The following is a 19218-nucleotide window of genomic DNA, read 5'->3' as shown; positions in this document are numbered from 1 at the left end:
TCTGCCTGGTTTTCCCCTACACCATACAAAACAGGCTTTCCTTTAATCTACTTAGCACACTGTGGGCAAAGGCCTCTAATTTCATAGCACAGAGATAACACAAGTAACTCCTGTGACACATTAGTAGATGTGGATGGGAGGATGTTCTGTCAGAGCTCATTGAAAACAATAGTGTATCCCAGAAGGCCATTGCTCTTCACAAGGCTAACCCCTCCAAGCAGTAACCAGAGTTAAGGTGAGATCAGCCAATTAGTGTCTGGCTGGTTTGAACTCCACAGGTTCCCCCTGATAATCACACAACACTTTCTTAAACCCTCCTGGGACTTGGGACCAGGACCAACTTTCTGCCAGGACTTCCCGAGGCTGTTGTCCACCTAAAAGACCCTGGAAAACAGAGGCAGGAATGATGGCTCAGTTGGTCAAGTGCTAGTCATGCAAGCATGAGCCATGTATCACTACACAGGAGGTGAGAACAGGTGAATCCCTGGACCTCACTGGGGCGAGCCTAGCCTAGGGCTGGCCTCAAGCTCTAAGACAGTGAGTGATAGCACTGTTTAAAGAAACTAGGACCAACAACTGGGTTTTTATTTGGTCTGCGAGCATACACACACACACACACACACACACACTCAGAGACAGACAGACCCGAAAGAACAGTAGGTAACAGTAGGTGTCCAAACCACACAGCAATGGAGACCTCAGTAAAATCACACCCAATATTGTCTCCCTGACCAACACACTCTTCTGTGTTTCCCTTTCTCTTTTGGATCAAACATAAAAGAAAAAAATCCCATTGAGTGTGTCCCCTGGCTAGCTCCATCCTTTGAAGGTCTCACACCCTTTCTTGGGCTCCCCTTTCAACCTTCTCTCCCACACAGCCATTCTCCCCGGGCAGAGCAGAGACCTCTGCAAAGCTGCTATTCATCCCACTTCTCCAGCCTTGAGGCTCTGCCAAGTGCAAGGCAGATCCCCTTTAGAGGCAGGATAAATCAATGCTGGGCTGTGGAGAAAGTTGGAGGAAGTGTCAGGGGGAGGCGGGAGGGAGGCAGCAATTCTTCACTCATCAATTAGGAATCAGGAAGGCATCCCCATCGAAGCAGAAGAAACTCAAAGGCAACTTGACCCTGCCTCTGGCTTTACAGACATTCAGGGCTGTTTCCAAGTGCATGATGGAACTCCAGTTTTGACTGTATGTGTGGAGTCCATGGATGTGTATGTGGGTATGAAGGCCAGGGGCTGATGTCAGGAGTCCTAAATACATCTCTCTCACTGAACATAGAGTTCAGAGATTCATTTAAACTGGCTGGCCAGAGAGCTAGGGGATTATAGACAGCTGCTCTCACATGTAGGTTTTATGTGGCTGCTGGGATTAGAACTCAGTCCCTCATGCTTGTGCAATGAGCCTTTTTTTTTATATACTGAGCCCTCTCCCCAGCTCCTGAATCTTCAGTATGTTAAAGAAGCCTTTTTCTCCACACACATCCTTCGACTTCCCAGCCAGTCACATGCATTTGAACCCTAGATCTCTTAGTCACAAAGATTTAACCTTCCAAGGCCGTTGGCAGAGCCCTGCCCCGAGCTTCTTGTCTCCAGCCTAGCTCCCCTAAATTCTAGGCTCTTCCTGAGGTTCTTTCCCTTTTGTTCCCTAAGCTCCTATGTAACACACCATTCCTTGCTCCTTGTTGAACTGCTCTTCCAGCTGCCCATCAGTCATTTCCCTGGCACCTCCAGCTTCTCTCACTCCAAACTGAACACATCCCTTTATCCTTGTTCATCCTCAACCCATGAAGCTGTCCCAGCCTATAACTCTGCCCCAACAGCCCCTCCATCTAGAACCCACTCGATTGCCCTACACCCATCCCCATCCTGTACTTGGGAAATTCAACCTTTGATCCCACCCTCCTGCCTCCTGAATCATTGAAGTCCTGGCCCTGCAGAATTACTCCAGGGTTATCTGATCATGCTGGGGTCTGCACTGTCAACTCTCCATCGCCACAGACTTATGCCTCAGGAATTTACCAGAAAGAAATCAGACACATTCCATCTACTAAGTGTTTTGTGTTAGAGAAAAGGGCCCAGCATGCTTCAGTCAGCCCCCATCCGCTTTCTCCACTCTTACTTCCTGCCCCTCACCAACATCCTCCTCCTGAAGTGTAAGCAATACCTCATCCATGAGACACAAGTGAGCTGTCAGCACCGTGGCCCGCTCAGCCTGGCACACTCTTTCATGTTACCTAGAAAAATGTCACCGTTTTTCCTCAAACCCAAGTACATTACCCACATCTGCAAGCTCTTCCTGGCTCCCCTCCAACTGTTCTCTCTCTCTCTCTCTCTCTCTCTCTCTCTCTCTCTCTCTCTCTCTCTCTCTCTCTCTCTCTCTCTCTCCCTCTACACAGTTACATTTTATTAATGGGTTCCTTGACCTCTCTGTGCATTTTTTTAAAAATGAGTTAATGTGTCTTTCCAACCCGTCACTTCCCTCAATATTCACCTTTGTTCCTTCATTAACCAACTTCGGACCTGGCACAAAGTCAGGGATCAATAAACACTTGATGAATCAAAATGACAACCCGCGACAACCCGCGACACCACTTTGAAATACATGAAGCCTTCAGAATGGGGACGTTGCTCAGTTGGTTACAAGGTCTGTCTACGACACAGGAAGTCCTGGGTTCAATCCCCAGCCCTACCCCACCCCCTATAAACTGGATGTGGCAGCATTCACTTGCAATCTCAACACCCGAGAGGTAGAAGCAAGAGGACCAGAAGTTCAAAGTCATCCTCAGCTCAGTAGCAAAATTGAGGCTAGCCTGAGCTCCACAATATGCTGTCTAAAACAAAATCCAAAGCTTTCAAAGAGTATTTTTTGTTGTTGTTGTTTGATCCCAGGTTTACATCAGCTGGCTTTCTCACAGGGAGCTGCAGTCCTGTCTTCGGCACCCTGAAGATGCTCAAAGACTGCAGGAGGAAATGGCACAGAGATATGAGGCCATTCGCTATAGAAATTCTACAAGCCTGCCCTATAGGGACTGAGCCCCATGGAAGACAAGCAAGACTGGGGCAATAGACTGCAAATTCACTGTGGATTATGACTAATGAGCCAGAAAAGCAGAGCGAATTTGCTACTAAGAAAATAATCATGGAAAAGGCCAATTAATAAAGAAATGTTGTCAAGCTCTGTGGTAATTTTCATTATAACATTTTATTAGGCACAAGATGATATTGATATTTTCTCATGGAGGATTGCAATAAATTTCTCCACTAACTATATTCTTAATCCAGATGCCAGGCATTGATGTTGCCTTCCTTCTGATTTACATCCTCCAGGAGTTTAAAAATCAACATCCTTGATTTCAGATACAGGTACTGTGCAGTTGTTTATAAAGCAGATTTTCCTCAAATAATTTGGTCATCAGAGCAGGCATTCTATCTATGAAAGTTAAGTGTTCTAAGCTACATAAAAATCTCAGTTCTCCAGATAAGGTCTTTCTGGGGTAACAGATCAGCAGGGGACAGGGTTGAAGGTGGTGTCGAAGAAAACCCCTAGAGTAAAGGCCAGTGAGAGGTTTCCTGGTGCCCCTGGCCATACTGTCTCAGGACTTCTGGGTTCCTTAGAATTTAAAGATGGAAGCCTTGGAGACAGCAAACCAGAGTACACACAGACAGGAAAGTTTTTAAGGCCTCCCTAGAGACACCAGACTAGGTATTGGAACCATGTTTACTCCAGTACACAGACCCCATCAGCAAAGCCAGGACCCTGGAGCTAAGGGACACAGTCACGTGAACCTACTCACTTAGGCTCTTAATTGACACGTCCCAATGGGGAAATCACACTAAACTCTGCCTCCCTGGATCCTATTTTCACTCTAAGGGATTAGCTATGACTTAATGCACAAAAATATGCTTCTATCTTTGTGCTACACAAATTGTGGCACTTTTCTTGGTTGTGGGGGGGGGCAGATGACAAAAGAAAATGACCAACATTCCTGGGAATCTCAGGGGATCAAAGTCCTCAGGTGTGGCAGTAAGGATGAAGGAGCTGGTGCCATCACTAGCTTAACCTGCAGTGACAGATCATCTGGCTAGGCTCAGGTTCACTATATGCAACATGGCCAAGTATTTCATACCAGTACAATCTACTATATTCTCAATCTGCTTGACACTTATGTATGTTGCATGTGCCTATATGTATTTGTATATAAATATATGTACAAGTACTTGACATGTATGTTTGTGTAATCTGCCTGAGTATGTGTATATGTAAATATATACATTTATATATTTATATATATTTCTACATATATTTATATATGACATATATATATTTATACACACACACACACACACACACACATATATATATATATATATATATATATATGACAATTTATTTTTGTATCCTGACTCTATTTTAGAAATAGGACTTCTCTTTGCTAGTTTATTTCTTAAATACCAGCTATCTTCTGTGTGTGTGTGTGTGTGTGTGTGTTCCCATACTATCACCAATACATATTAGACAAAAGAGATACTTAATGGTGTAATTTGCTTTACAATGAAACAGTTATTACAGCATTACTCTGTTTTCATTACCACTGAATATTAGGATCAGCTTCCAATGTGTTCAAATGAAGAAATAAAGCCACCTAATCATGGTGACAATTAAGTCTGTAAAAGCCAAGCAGTGTATCAAACACAAACCATCCTGGCAGAAAGATGGGATTCTGCTCACCCTTCATTTCCTTGAGCATGCCATGTCTCTTCCTCTTCTGACTTTGACCTATCCTGGTCCAAGTACAAGCAAAATCAATAGAGACCCTTGGCAAATGGAATTGATTCTCCAAGAAAAGATGCTATAATCCACAGGCATGCCCTCTGCTCCTGCTAATGTTGCTTTCCTGGGCTTCCCCGGTGCCACTGTGGTACCCATCACTATTTCTCATGCTGCCGGCTTATTGGCTGTGCTACTGTAACAGGAATGCCAACAGGTTGGGGGTTTCTGAGAGGATTGCTTGTAAAGTGCACGTAAATTATTAGATCACAATTTAAAGACTCAGCAGTCAGTCACCAGAGTGGAACATTACAGAAGAACAAGTTGAATGGCACCCTTGCAGACAGGGAGGAGTCCATGAGTAAAAGGGAAGGGAGGGTGAGGAACGATGAGAAATAAAGCAAGAGAAAGCATTAAAGTTTGGCCAGTAAGAAAGATGGAGCTATCCCACCCTCAGGCCTGGAGTAAAGGCCAGTGGGGACCATGAGAAGAGCGGGGCTACAGAGAGGAATTGGGTAGGCATGGGCTTGTGTCTGATCCCTCAGAAGGTCTGAGCGGTAACATGAGGCAACCCTAACATTAGTTGAAGGGGCTTAACTTCAGTCACATGCCCTTTTTGCAGATCCAGCCCATGGTGGCCCAGCTGAATGATAGGGGGTAGATCCAGTCCCAGGAAGAGAACCGGCCATGAGGAGGTGCCAGGCCCTTCACTGAAGCCCCTGGGATTCATGAACACTTCGAAGAACCAAGCAGGAAATGCTCAAGACCTGAGTCTCAAAGGGAGCTCAAGACCTGTGTGGAAGAAGGAGACAGGTGCAAGGGGGGCTACAGCACTGTGTCACTCATTATAACCACCTCAATCAGAGCCACACACACTCCCAAGATCTTCTGGGAGGCACTTGGCAAGCAGCACCGGGAGTGATCATTGCAGGAAAGGTAGCAACATCCCTCCCCAGTTTTCAGCTTAATGAACTCACTTAGGACACACAGTTAGCACAGGGCATACCTGCACCTTTACTCCATCACTCACTTCTGGTAGACTCACAACAAACCAGGTATGTGTCCTGGGTCTCTAAATGTGAGCAATTTGTCCTGGGTTCAATTCTTTACACCCATGTGGTAGAAAACATGTTCCAGATGTCAGTAACTCCCGTTCCAGAGGATCTGAGACACTATTCTGGACTCCAGACATACATGTGGTATACAGATACACATGCAAACAAAACATTCATACACATAAAATAAAAGGAATACAACCATGTGCTCTCACACATGCCTGCTCTAAGCCACACAGAGGGAATCCCAGAATTTGTATTCTGAGCCAGTCTAAGGCAGATGCACTCATACATGTAATAGGGTAATAACAAGTGTATGCTAAAAATGGCATCAAGATATGGTATGATTATAATAATGACTATTTATATTATTTGTCCTCCCCCAGATCATAATGAGCAGCACCTGGAGCTCCACTTGAGTTTGTGAAGACGTTATTTCCCACTCCCATCCCATGCCAAAGTCCCATAATGTCTCTATCTACCTCTCACCCAGGACAGGGCTCTTGACATTTATAGATAGATAGATAGATAGATAGATAGATAGATAGATAGATAGATAGATAGATATAGATATAGATATAGATATAGATATAGATATATAGATATATATATAAGATATATATATATATCTCCTAAATACATGATGCAGCTAATTCTCAGACCCATGATGTTTATTTTAAGAAAAACAAAAATACCAGTGGAAGCTCAGATAAATGCAAACACTTTATGTGAAAAGCTTTTGTGTGTGCGTGAGAGAGAGCATGTGTACGTATGTACTTGTGTACGCATACCCAGGTGTGCGTGTGTATTCCTACACACACATGTATGAGTGTATGTGTGTGTTTGTGTGCATGTGCATACACACAAAGTGGCTTAGAATTTGCATATTTCATTGGGCATTGGACCATGAGTATTTCAAGGGCCAAGTAATTCCCAGACCTGAACCATCCTAAAATCAGATTGGATAGCTTCTTTCTAGAATGTGACCTTCAAAATGTCTTGTTCCATAGAGCAGTAAACCCAAATGATTCTGAAACATCATGGAATGCTATGTAAGACTCTGAGTTCAGAATTGGACTCTTCAATGCACCCCCAGTTTCACAACACACTATATTTTTAGAAGAAAAAAAAGATTGTTTTATTACTATAAAAATTATACATTCATATTTGTTATATTAATTAATTAAATAATTAATTTTTTAAATGTACATTCATAATTCAGGAACCTCAGTAAAGAAAAAAAGAAAACCAGACAATGCCAACACCTATACCTGATTGTTTTATTATTTCATTTAAGTTTTTGGGTCCAAGTTCATTTACTGACACAATTGTATTCAATATATACATATACACATTCATACATATACTGTAACTTTTAAAAAATGATACAATTCTCTATAGGCTGCAGGGAATGATGATGTTTCTTTTAATTCGGAATAAATCAAAGACTTTCTTTCATGTTAAGAACACCTCCCATCCCCCCACCTCCACTCCTTCCCACTCCCTTAACCCCCATCCCCCCAACCCCCACAAGGCTCAGGAACAGGAGGCAGGAAGAGCAGGCAGATACTGCGAATGCTCTTTTTTGGACATGACACAGCTAATGCACTCAAGAACTCTCACAATAGCCGTGGTTACCTGCACAAGACCTATGCAAGATCAAGCCAGTTAAAACTTCCAGCACGGGGTTCAGGAGGGACTCCCAAGGCCCTAACCCAAGCTGAGCAGCTGTTGGCAGCTAACGGCTGCTGGGGAGAAAGAGTCACTTTCTAAAGGTTCTTTTTTTTTTTTTTTTGAGATTATAATATCATTTCCCTCTTCCCTTTCTTCCTTTCAACCCCTCCCATATACTGCACCCTGCTTGTACTCTCTTTCAAACGACAGTCACTTGTCTTTAAGTATATGGCCATTGAAAGACTGCCCACGTGCCAGTAGACCTGCGGGTATGAGGAGCACCAACTGGACTCAGTGGGTTAAACAAGCACATAAATCATTTTTAAGAAAGAAGAGTTTTCTACTGTGATGAGGGTGTTTTGTTTTGTTTTGTTTTGTGGCCTTGCAGCCTTCTATTTGCACACCTAGCCTTGGAAACACCTCTATCAAGAGCACAGCCTGGCCAGGTGGTGGTGGCACACGCCTTTAATCCCAGCACTTGAGAGGCAGAGGCAGGCGGATTTCTGAGTTCGAGGCCAGCCTGGTCTACAGAGTGAGTTCCAGGACAGCCAGGGCTACACAGAGAAACCCTGTCTCGAAAAACAAAACAAAACAAAACAAAACAAAAAAAAGAGCACAGCCTGAACCTTAGCTCTGAGGAAGGACCTCCTTGGGCAGAGTCACTGCTTACCGTATGCACCGCTGTGCCTGCTCCAGCAGGTTCTTAAGAGCAGGTGCTCAGCTCTGCATCCCATATTTGACTTTCTACGGACACAGGACATGAGACTCACTGTCTACTTTAATTATAATAAATATGTTTTATTATAAATAAATAAATAAATAAATAAATAAATATAATGTAGTAAAAAATAAATATGTACCTTAATTCATAACAGAATCACACCAGGCTAGATGACCTTGTGTATGCATTTAAATATCCTCAGGGTAATGTTCCTGGAGGGGAGAGAATTGGTGGCTTTTTTCCCCCTGGGGACTTCTGAGGACCTGCACATGAGTGGAAAGGAGCATGAGATGAGAGAGCAGAAAATCTGGGCTCTGGTCACACCCTCACTGCCACCTGGGGATGTAATCTCAGACAGATCCCAGGCTGATAGGTGCCTCCACTTCTCTGGAGTGGGGTGGAGCTGGGCTAGAGAGGTCTCAGGACACCTTCTCACCCTCTCATTTTGCCTAACTAAAGGTGTAGTGGCAATGTGAGGAGTGTGTGTGTGTGTTCGTGCTTAATGTACAGCCCCACACTCAGGTCCAAAGGCAAGGTTCAGAATGTTCCAGAAGTTCTTTCAGCATGGCTTCCATATTTCCAAGTAGCTCTGTGGGGGTCTTGAGAAATCTCAGTGAACCGCGCCAATCTCTGGCTGTCATCTCTGACACTGTGAAATGTTATACTATCTGGGCTAGCACTTGGTTCTTCTGCACACAGCCCTCGGGTTCCCACATTCTGTCCATGTGTGCTTACCCCAAGTGGGAGTGAGAACCAGAGCAAGGTAACATAACTTAGCAGTTCCACACTTGTCACATCAGCCAGCCCACTCCGAGTACCATCACAGGAATCACATTATTTCATCGAGCTTAGCTTTCTCCATACTTCGTTACCTGAGCAATTGAGAGTTACGGGCAGTTCACCCTCCCAGCTGCCCTGCACGTTTAGAGAGAATATCATTGGCATGCCGATGCCCCTGTGGAGCTCAGACTGTATCATGGCTTTTTCAGCATCCACTGGTTTCCCAACTGAAAACTGAAAATGCAAAGAGGTGTAGTTTATTTAACAGGTTTCAGGCCTGATAAGCATACTCGGTGCCTCTGTGACTGGGTGTTTCAAGGTCCACTCTTTTCTACCTGCTCACTCCTGTCCGTGACTCTGCCATGTTCATGATGAGACATGGATGAGACAGGCTCTCTGCTTCTGAAACTTGAGGATCACATCTGGCTGTCTCTCCTCCATCTTTGACCAGTTCTTCAGGTTTCTCTAAAACTAATTGCAAGCGTCAATAAGCACACCCACCAATTCCCTCAACACCCCAGAAAGTTGATCTCTCTGCCCTTCAGATCTGCTCTGGCCGTCTGTTTTTCTAAATATTCCCTTACCTGCCTTTGTCGATTGGCAATCTCGACAAGTTCATCATAACTTCTCAAAGTGTCACCGTGCCTCGTTTTCATTGTCCTTGTTAAAGGTAATTTAAAATTTCAAATCTTAGCTGACGCCTCTTTGGCACACAGAGTCTCTGTCCCCACCTTCACCCACAGCCCATAATTCCCAGCCCCCAATGGGCATCTTAACCTCTTTGCTCACTAGTCCCTTGCCCTATTTCACTATTTTCCCACCCCACCCCCCAAATACCTCACCCAGTGAAACACACTTTAGCTTGTGGGTTCTCCTTCCTCTACTTCAGCAAGACATGTCAGTGTCTAGAGATTAAAGTCACCTTCAGGAAAAAAGCATATAGCATAGGCTGTCAATTAATCAGAACAAGGCAGGGAAATGACATCCTATGTAGCTCTGAGTTCTTGTATATATATTTATGCTTGGGGAGATCAAGGTGATTTCTTTTGCTCAACTGAAAGTTCATAGTCGTGTCTTACTTGACTATAAGCCCAACACCTAACACTGCAAGAGTGGATAGCCCGGAATGCTTATGACTGTGTTTAGCACACCTCATTCTCAATTCAAACATTCGCCTCTAGGTTTTTCGGTGTGGCTTCCCCCAAGCCCCCATTTTCTGGAAATTTCATCTCTATTCTTTTTAAGCTCCCTGTTTATCCTTGGTGATATTCTATGCCTATAAAGACAAGTCAACTGGTTTTTCTGTTCTATAATTTCTAGTCCCACATCAAGTTTGACAGGTGGATTTTTCAGCCTGCTTGTCTGTCCCCTTGTGAAGCATGGACCCACACGCCACCATTCCTGTCACGTTACAATCCCATCAAGTTTCAGAGTGTCATTTATACACAATCTTATTTCTTCTTCTTTCATACACACCTACCACTTACGTACAGCGACTCACTGTATTCATATTTCATAAACTCCATCAGTATTCAGTCAAATCCTCCCCCAAAGTAAGCTAGGTATTTTTAATGGTGCATACCCTTTTCAGCAGCTTGAGGATTTTACACTAAGTGGTACCCTTCCCTGTGTCTCAGAGGACTTCATCTACTGTGACTGCTGGCTGCATGTGGAAACTTTTTTCTTACTTCAGAACAGTTTGAGACAATTTATATCACAAGCGCCAACACCCAATCACACAGCTAAGATGACTCCACCTGAGAGGTAACATAGCCTGTATACCATAATATGCTGTCTCACTCCAGCCTCTGGTGAAAGAATCAGGGGAGAAATTCACTCTGAGATATCCCAAGCTCCTCCACCTTTGCAGGTGTGGGAAACCTGTACTGTCAGCATCCCTGAGTACAGGGCTCACCAGCCAGGCATCAGGTCCCAGGTTTTGTAGATAAACCCATCACTAGGAAATGTTATCATTAATGGACCATCTCATGTGACATGGTGACACAATTTATAATGATATCATGTCATGAAAGACATAAAAATCTGTTGTGGGCAGGGGGAGGAATCATTTGTCCCTACAAATTATAGAAGAGAAAAAAAAGCCAGTTGACTTGTCTTTATAAGAATAATGTTGTAGTGAAGAATAATGTTGTAATTCCTTTCAACATTAGCATAGAAGACCGGGGGCTGAAAGCCAGCCTTCTGATCCAGTGAACTGTGGTCCCTTCATTTTTATCATATCCTCTTTCTCTCTTATAATGACATTTTTAAAAGCAATCCTCTTGATGTCTTTACCAAAAACAGTCAATAAATTAATAATAATAATTATTATTATTATTGGTTATCATAATACCAAGAATCCAAACACAGTGACATCAGAGACTGCAGAAGCTAATCAATAATGCACATTAAGTCAAGTGTTATCGTGTGATACTGCTGAAGAAGCCAGCTCTGTAGTGACACTGATGCTGAGGAAGCCAGCCCTGTAGTGACACTGATGCTGAGGAAGCCAGCTCTGTAGTGATGCTGAGGAAGCCAGCTCTGTAGTGATGCTGATGCTGAGGAAGCCAGCTCCATGGTCCAGAAATGCTTCCCAAAGGCCACAGCTTGAAAAGGACTTCCTCTGGGGGCCTCTAAATATTCTTTCCTATGTGCTTGAACCCTGGAGCTTCCTAACCTTCCAGGCATGTGAGCTCCCTACCACAGAGATGCCCCCAGTGTCCCCAAAGGAATGGTCAAGTTAGTGGTGGTTTCCACCCCATTTACAGGACTTGTAAACAGAATTGCCTCCCTGAATACTTAAAGAGGATTTAACATCTTCTATAACTCTAGGGCAGCAGTTTTCAACCTATGGGTTGTGACCCCTTTGGGGGTGGCATATCGGATATCCACATTGCAATTCATAACAGTAGCAGAATTACAGTTATAAAGTAGCAATAAAATAATGTTATGGTTGAGCTCACCACAACGTGAAGAACTGTATTAAAGTGTTGCAGCATTAGGAAGTTAAGAACCGGTACACCAGAGAAAGAAGTAAGAAGAATCTAGCAGACAACGGTAGTCTGAGCACTCCCGAGGCTGAGTCAGGAGGATCACCCTGAGACCTAGGCTACATAGTGAGACCCTGTCTCAAAGAAGCAAATAGGTACATAAACAAAAAGCTTTTAGAATCTGGTTGACAATTTTCTATTAAGTAAAACCCTCCAGTAACCCAGAGCAACTAATTGAATTTCTGATTTGCTTCTTGCAACACAGAAAACAAAGAAGCAAATAGTCCTGCTAAAGATTTCACAGGAAAAAAAAAGAAAAAAGAAAAAAAATCATTTCCAGGTGGTATCAGGACAGACCTCAGCCGGTCTGCGACGCCAGCTCCATTCTCAGTTCTGTAATGTACAATCAGAATTCATGCTCAGAACCGTGACCCCACAGCACTGTGAGACATTGAAACTCCAAGGAAAGATTCAATTACCTTTCTGGTGCTCTCTCTCTCTCTCTCTCTCTCTCTCTCTCTCTCTCTCTCTCTAGGCTAGGAAAGGAAACCACACAGCAAAAAAAGAAAAGAAAAAAAAAAAAAAGAAAAAAATTACTCAAAGAGGAAAGACCAAATAATAATAATAATATGAATAATACTACAAATACTAATACTACTACTAATAAAAATGGTGTTAATCTAATGTCAGACAGAAAAAAAAAATCAATCCATTGGCAATGCCTTGGTGCCCTAAGTGAAACGTAAAACTGTGGTTTATTATATAGAAGTCAAGACTTGAACACCAATCATCTGGGTTATTTTTAAGCGTCAACCTAAAAATTACACAATTCTATTACTAGACAGCCTAAAACATGGATGAAAAGTTTTAACAGCTTTGTTCTAAACATTTCCCATGGCAAATTAGGCACAAGAATAAATATAAGAAAGAGAAGGGGGAGGGGAGGAGGAAGAAAGAGGGACCACTAGCCTAAACACAGAGCAAGACAGATTTTTGGACTTGGGGACGTTTTCTACATTCTAGATTAGTGTATGCTCTGGTAGCTGAAGCCTTTTCAAGCTCAAAGTTTCCTTACTCTAAGAGAATTGATAACTCATCTTGATGGGTGGATGGATCAGCGATCTCCAATGAGGGAGTGGAAGACACCTGCTTTAGAGGCCCCTGTATCAGTTCATAGAAGACTTAGAGAATGAGGAGCAGAGGGGCAGATGATGTCGTATTAGGACATAAAGACAGACAGACAGACAGACAGACAGACAGACACACACACACACACACACTTATATCTATCTCTTAAAAGCAGCTTTATACTTTGCCTCCTGAGACTCAGAAGTTCTCACAGGAACACAGAGGTCAGAGTCGGGAGATGCACAGGGGAAGAAGGAGAACTCACTGAAAAATAACACATGCCGCAAGAATTTGTAGGACATGAGGGCTGGACAGCTGGCTCAGTTGGTGACGTGCCCAGAACCCATATACAAAAGCCAGATGTGGGAACACACATCTATAATCCCAACACTGGAGAGGCTGAAACAGGAGGATTCCTGGGGCTCACTGGCCAACCAGCCTAGTGGAATCACTGGACTCTAAGTCCAGTGCAAGACTCTATCTCAAAAGAAGATCTATCAAAAAAAAAAAGGTGGAGGGCAAGTGAGGAAGACACCTGACACTGACCTCTGGTCCCAAAAGCTTACACATTCATGTACACAAATGCCCACACGTGACAATGTACGCACACAATAGCATTTTAAACATGGAGTTCATGTTCTGTGAATCTAACTGTCAATAGCATCCAATTCGGTGAGTCTTTCCAAAGTCACACAAGTTCCTTAATGCAAAGTGGGGACTGCAGAGGAAATAATGTGTGCCTTTGTCTGACGTGGACCAGAAGATGGCCCATGAGCTTTACTTACTTGCATGTCAAGGGTTAACTTCAGACAGAAGTTATTTTTTTTTTTAAAGTGATTAAGCTGTCTCCACAAGTCCTCTGAACATTGTCATCCTTAGGGGACCTTCTGACCATTAGTATCCTTGTGCCTCCCCACCCCACTTCAGGAGTCTGCCTTGCATCACAGGGGTGTGTGGCCCCCTCCCAGGCACACACATCTATGTGTCCTGAAGAGTCAAGAGGAGACGTGTTGCCAGAACCCAGTCTCTGCAGAGGCATCGCCATACTTCCGTGTTACACACAGACATGTTCTAAAGACCAGGGCTCCTCAGAGTGCCAGTGTTTTAGAAAAGAGAGAATAGATGTGCTATAAGTATTTTAGCCACTGAGGACTCAAATTCTAGATTAATAATTCAATTCTTTACAAGAAATTAGGATGAGGCAACAGAAAGGTTATCCTAACTATCATGAAATGCATTTTCTAAAACTATTCCTTTGCATTTTAAAGGGGATAATTATAAATGCTTTTATGAGCAATTTACCAGAAAATTAAAGTCCTTTGGTTTAAAAAAAAAAAAAATCATCCCATCCCGCTGGCAAAGGATTTTTCTCCCAGCCAGGGAAACTATCATTCATTCCTTAAAGAAGGTTATCTGAACATTCATCACTAGAAAAGTTGTCATACTGCTAGGTAAGAGAACCTTCCAGAATGTGGATCAGCCGGGACTGGAGAGAAGAACAGAGGGGGAAGCATTTCCAGAGTGCAGGAGTTAGGCAGCTCCAGCATCTCTCTGAGTTGCAAAGCCAAGCAGGCCCTGTTAATTGACTTTTAAGTCACTCTCAGCTGAGCTTCCAGGGGGCTGTCCCTCAATTGCACCCAGCTTCTCAGCATTAATCCTGTCCTTTGGTTTTGGTTTTTTTGGTTTTTTTTTCTCTTAGATTGACCTGCCCTAAAAGCCATGATGCATGGTCCTGTGAGAATAACTTTAGTGATGTACGATATGCAAGCTTCTAGAGTGCATATAACATGGAGAGTCTGGAAACGGTTCCTAACAACAGTTATGTCACAATGCTTACAGCTCCCTAAGGCCCCTGAAAGCCACATTAAATTAAAGATTCACGGTGGGTTTTTCCTTTCATTTTTACTCTTCATGTTGGTTCTTGCCTGTCTTTTATTTTCTTCCACCTCTTTCACGGTGCTGTAAAGACGGGGCAGAATGACACCCGTCATCATTAATACTTTCTAGAAAATCGAAGGGTTTCCTTTAGACTGCTACCATTCCCTTGGAGTTGTAAAGAGTGCAGGGAGATCAACTTCCAGATTATAAAACCACACATCTGATTTTGAAAGCCCAGCACTGAAGGCCTCTAATCCGTTTCATATTTAAATTCTTAGGATGTAGGAATGTAGCAATAGCCTCAAATCTACCCTGGTAATATCTCATGAGGTCACATCAATGTCATGAGAATGCACCCTCTATCCCTATAGAATCCAAGCATCTGCTGGCTGCAAACAAGCCCTCAGAGCCCCTTGGAAAACACTTCCCGAGTCAGGGAGCTTCCCAATTCACCCAGGACCTCCACTCACCTTCCATGAGGTGGAACAGGCTAATTGTGAGGTGGTGATGTTTGCTTTGTGCTTTAAGCCTGTGCCTTTATGTTTTAAGTATTTAAGAGGCATAATCACCTAGTGTGTAGGTTAATTTCTTTCTGATATTGTAATTTATGCAACATTAATATGGGATGCCAGCTCCAATTTTCTTATGCTTACACTCCAGGAGCCGAGTTGCATATTCTGCCAACTCCATTACATCATCTAAAAACCCAAACATTTCCCATTTGCACAGCACTCACAACTACCCAGCATACCTACATAGTCTCTCTTTTTCTCCCAGATGCTCTCTCTCTCTCTCTCTCTCTCTCTCTCTCTCTCTCTCTCTCTCTCACACACACACACACACACACACACACAGAGAGAGAGAGAGAGAGAGAGAGAGAGAGAGAGAGAGAGAGAGAGAGAGAGAGAGAGAGAGAGAGAGATTGGCAACCCTAAGAAGTAGACACTACATCTGAGGTCAAGGTCTGCAACTGCAAGTAATTCCTGGAAGATATTACTACTGCTGTGTTGGCTAAAGGATGCTTCCATGTCTGACCTTCCTTTTTTTCCATTCAGACTGTTATGTAACCTAGTGCCTGCGTGCAGGATGTGAGTGGAGTGTCTGGGCCTTACTTCCCCCCTTCCCATTAAATCTCCTTGGAGAAACAGACCGGGTTTCTTCAAAGAATGGGGGTGGGGGCTCTAGGGGGTAGAGGGATATGGGTCAGCAGGCCATCCTGGAAGATGCAAGTTGCTTCTATTTTGGTTCCTCGGAGCTTTGGGGAGGCGGGGGGGGGGGGGGGGGGTACCAAATTCCCCGGCTTTATATAATTTGCAAGTTACGGATTTGTAGTTGGTTCTGCAGCCTGCCACCCCATCTATGCGAGAACACACCTGGCAGAAATGACACCTGAAGATGTTAATAAAGCAGAGGAGGTGGGGAGGGGCTAGAGAAAGAAAAAAGGCACAAACTAGAAACCAGAGCCGCTTACTAGACACTGTGCACCCCTTCTTTAAAAAAAAAAAAAAAAAAAAAAAAAAAGCTTCCAAACACATGAAGGGGATTTTCTCCAGCGTTTCTGATTAACCCTGTTACATAACCCGCTCACATTCCAAATCTCCGGCTCTAAATAGACTCTTTGCAGCCAAAAGCTCTGCACAAACTCGCAGAACTGGTGGTCCATTGCGGCCACCCCCGACCCCAAGCCTTCACCCCTCCTTTCCTTTCGTCCCGGTCCTTGTCGCCCCCATTCCTCTGATTCAAACAGAGCCTCGACGCAGTCACTCTTCGGAAATCGCCTTTAATTAAGTGGTACCCCCCCCCCCCAACCCCAGCATATGTCATCCTGATGGCTTTTACTGTACTTGAATTCCGTGAATGGAAAAGCTCCCGGACAGGGGGTGTGGCTAAGGTGGGGCGGGAGGGGAGAATACTGTAAAACAGCCAGCACATGATCAGCCATGTTCCTACCTCCAACTAGCATATCCAAGAGGAAGGGAGGGGCTCTCGGTACCCCTTTCGCCTCCCCCCAGACCCCCTAGACTCCGAACCTGGATGGAGAGATCCACTCCGTCCCAAGCCCCTGGGTGGCTCGCAGGAGCCCGCTTCTTCCGGAGTGACAGGCGTGATTTATACATTATTTACAACAGTAATTAAAGCTGCAGCTTCCTCCTGCTCTTTGCAAACTCCAGGAGCATTCAAATAAATAATCCCCCATCCCCGAAGGAGGGGATGGGGATCCCACAGCAGCTTCTGACACCTTTAAGAAAGGAGTCAGCTCCCCCACTCCTGGTCAGGCCACTTTAGGAAAACGACCGGAGGGGAGCAAGCAACCTCGTCTCCCCAGGTCCCCTCTTTCACACACTCCAGACACCAACACGAAATGAACCAATGGCCCAGGAAAGGCTGCCTCCTTAGCCCTGGCCAACCAGCACTCAACTCTGATCAACCCCAGGTTTCCGCAGAAACGCGGGGCATCGCGGCGAGCGGAGGATTCCCAGAGCAGAAATAAGTTTGGGTGCTTTTCTCGGCTTTCTCTCTCGGCTTGTTTGCCTCGCAGTCGCTCCCTCCGATAGCTCGTGGAGCGCCCCATTCCACCGTCGCCCTCCCTCCGCGCGCTGCACACGCCCCCTGCCAGCCTCCTCTAAGGCTGCGGGCTCCGAACCTCCGGCTACAAAGTTGCACTTCTTCCTTTTGCATGGCCAGGCAAGGCAACTCCACAACAAACCCGCGCGCTGGGACCCAATCCATTTGCCTTCTCCTCCAAACCCACCCCAGAGCTGTAGAAGAAAAGCTGCCCCTCTTAGCTCCAGGAGCGCCCCCTTTGCTCCCCCTGAGACTTCTAGGTCTCTCACTCCTGCCGAACCCCCAATCTTTTCCGGGAGAGGGAGGATTCGAACACTTGTCTCGACTCCTACCGCGGGGTGGTGGGGGTGGGTATGAGAGAAACTGTCAAAAGCAGAAAAGGTAACCCAGGAAGCGAGTAGCCACAAACAGACCCCCTCCCCCTTCTTAAAAGGACACTACCGCTTTAAAAGTTTTTTCCCCCCCATTCCCCCATCTCGGTTTCTTTTTGGTGGGGGGAATCGTATTTAATTTGGCCAGCTCGTCTTTGCAGAAAATAAAACATGCAATCAAGGGGGAGGTGAGGTTGGAGTCGCCTAGCTGTCAATGCTCGGGTCCGTTCCCCCATCGCCCTCTCCCGCAAGCCCAGCACTGGCTTGCAAAAGTTTGCAACATTTGTGGGGGGCCGCGGGGGGAGGGGCGGGGGTGCCGGTCGCTCAGGGCACCACGATAGGCTCGCGCGCGCGTGCACCGGTCCCGGGGACCCCGCGTCTCGCCTGCTCCCCGAGCGCGCGCTCCCCCCGGGGTTCCTGGTCCCCTCCGGGCTCGGCGCACCGCTCCCGCCGCCCCCCTGCCCGGAGCCTGGTCGCAGCGTCTCCTACCTCGGCTGGAGCTCGCATAGCTCTGCCTGCGCCCCGCGCCCGGTGCCTCGTTCTTGCGGCCGGTGTCCTGGGTCAGCGGGGTCTCCCTGGAGCTGGCGGCCGCCTCCGAGCCGCTGCTGCCCGGCTCGCTGGCGGCGGGGTCGGGGGCTGCCGGAGCTGACTCCATGTTTTTTTTCCCAATGTAGAGATCGGCGGAGATGGCGAGCTCCGAGACTCCCTCTATCTTCTGTTTTCAGAGCGACTCTATGGTACCAAAAAAAAAAAAAAAAAAAAAAAAAAAAAGGAAAAGGAGACGGGCGAGAGCAGGAGGGACCTAGCCAGGCGAGAGCGCGAGCGAGCGCGCGAGTGGCGGTGGACGCGTGTGCGGCCGAGAGGGGACGCGAGGCGGGTTTGGCCACAGGCAGCGCTAGCGAGAGCGTCTCCAGCCGGCCCCCGCACCCACACTCCCCACCCTCCAGACCCCAGACCGGGAGCCACACAAGGCTGCCAAATTTGGGAGGTGGAGAAGAGGGAGGGAGGAGAAAGACGGGGTGCCTCCTGCGCCCCGATCCTCCCTCTCCTCTTTAACCCAGCGACAGAAACGAACGGTTGGCGACGTGTGGCTCTGTCTACTTTTGAGATTCCCTTGGGGGCAGTAATTCGGTGTCCCCTATCCGCAGCCAGCTTGGGAGGAGGAGACAAATCCGGTTATCCGCGTTGGGGCACTCGCTGGTAACAGCAGCTCTCTGCCAGCCGGGACCGAGGCTGGGGAAAACTAAAAGGGAATTAGAAGCTGACTGACAACACCCTGGAAGGAGGA

General features: G+C 45.7%; 1 protein-coding gene across 1 annotated transcript in view; it reads right to left on the bottom strand.

The window, feature by feature from the left end:
• Rora (RAR related orphan receptor A) overlaps positions 1-18648 on the bottom strand; it is a 726948-nt gene extending 708300 nt beyond the window's left edge. Inside the window, exon 1 of the mRNA XM_076926173.1 lies at positions 18420-18648. Coding sequence (XP_076782288.1) covers positions 18420-18585 — 166 coding nt within the window. The 5' untranslated portion in view covers positions 18586-18648. The remainder of the gene's footprint in view (positions 1-18419) is intronic.
• Between the last annotated feature and the right edge of the window lie 570 nt (positions 18649-19218).

This window comes from Arvicanthis niloticus, chromosome 27, assembly GCF_011762505.2.
Source record: "Arvicanthis niloticus isolate mArvNil1 chromosome 27, mArvNil1.pat.X, whole genome shotgun sequence".
Lineage (NCBI taxonomy): Eukaryota > Metazoa > Chordata > Mammalia > Rodentia > Muridae > Arvicanthis > Arvicanthis niloticus.
Note: the sequence above shows the minus strand (reverse complement) of the source record. Positions and strands in the feature narration are given on the sequence as shown.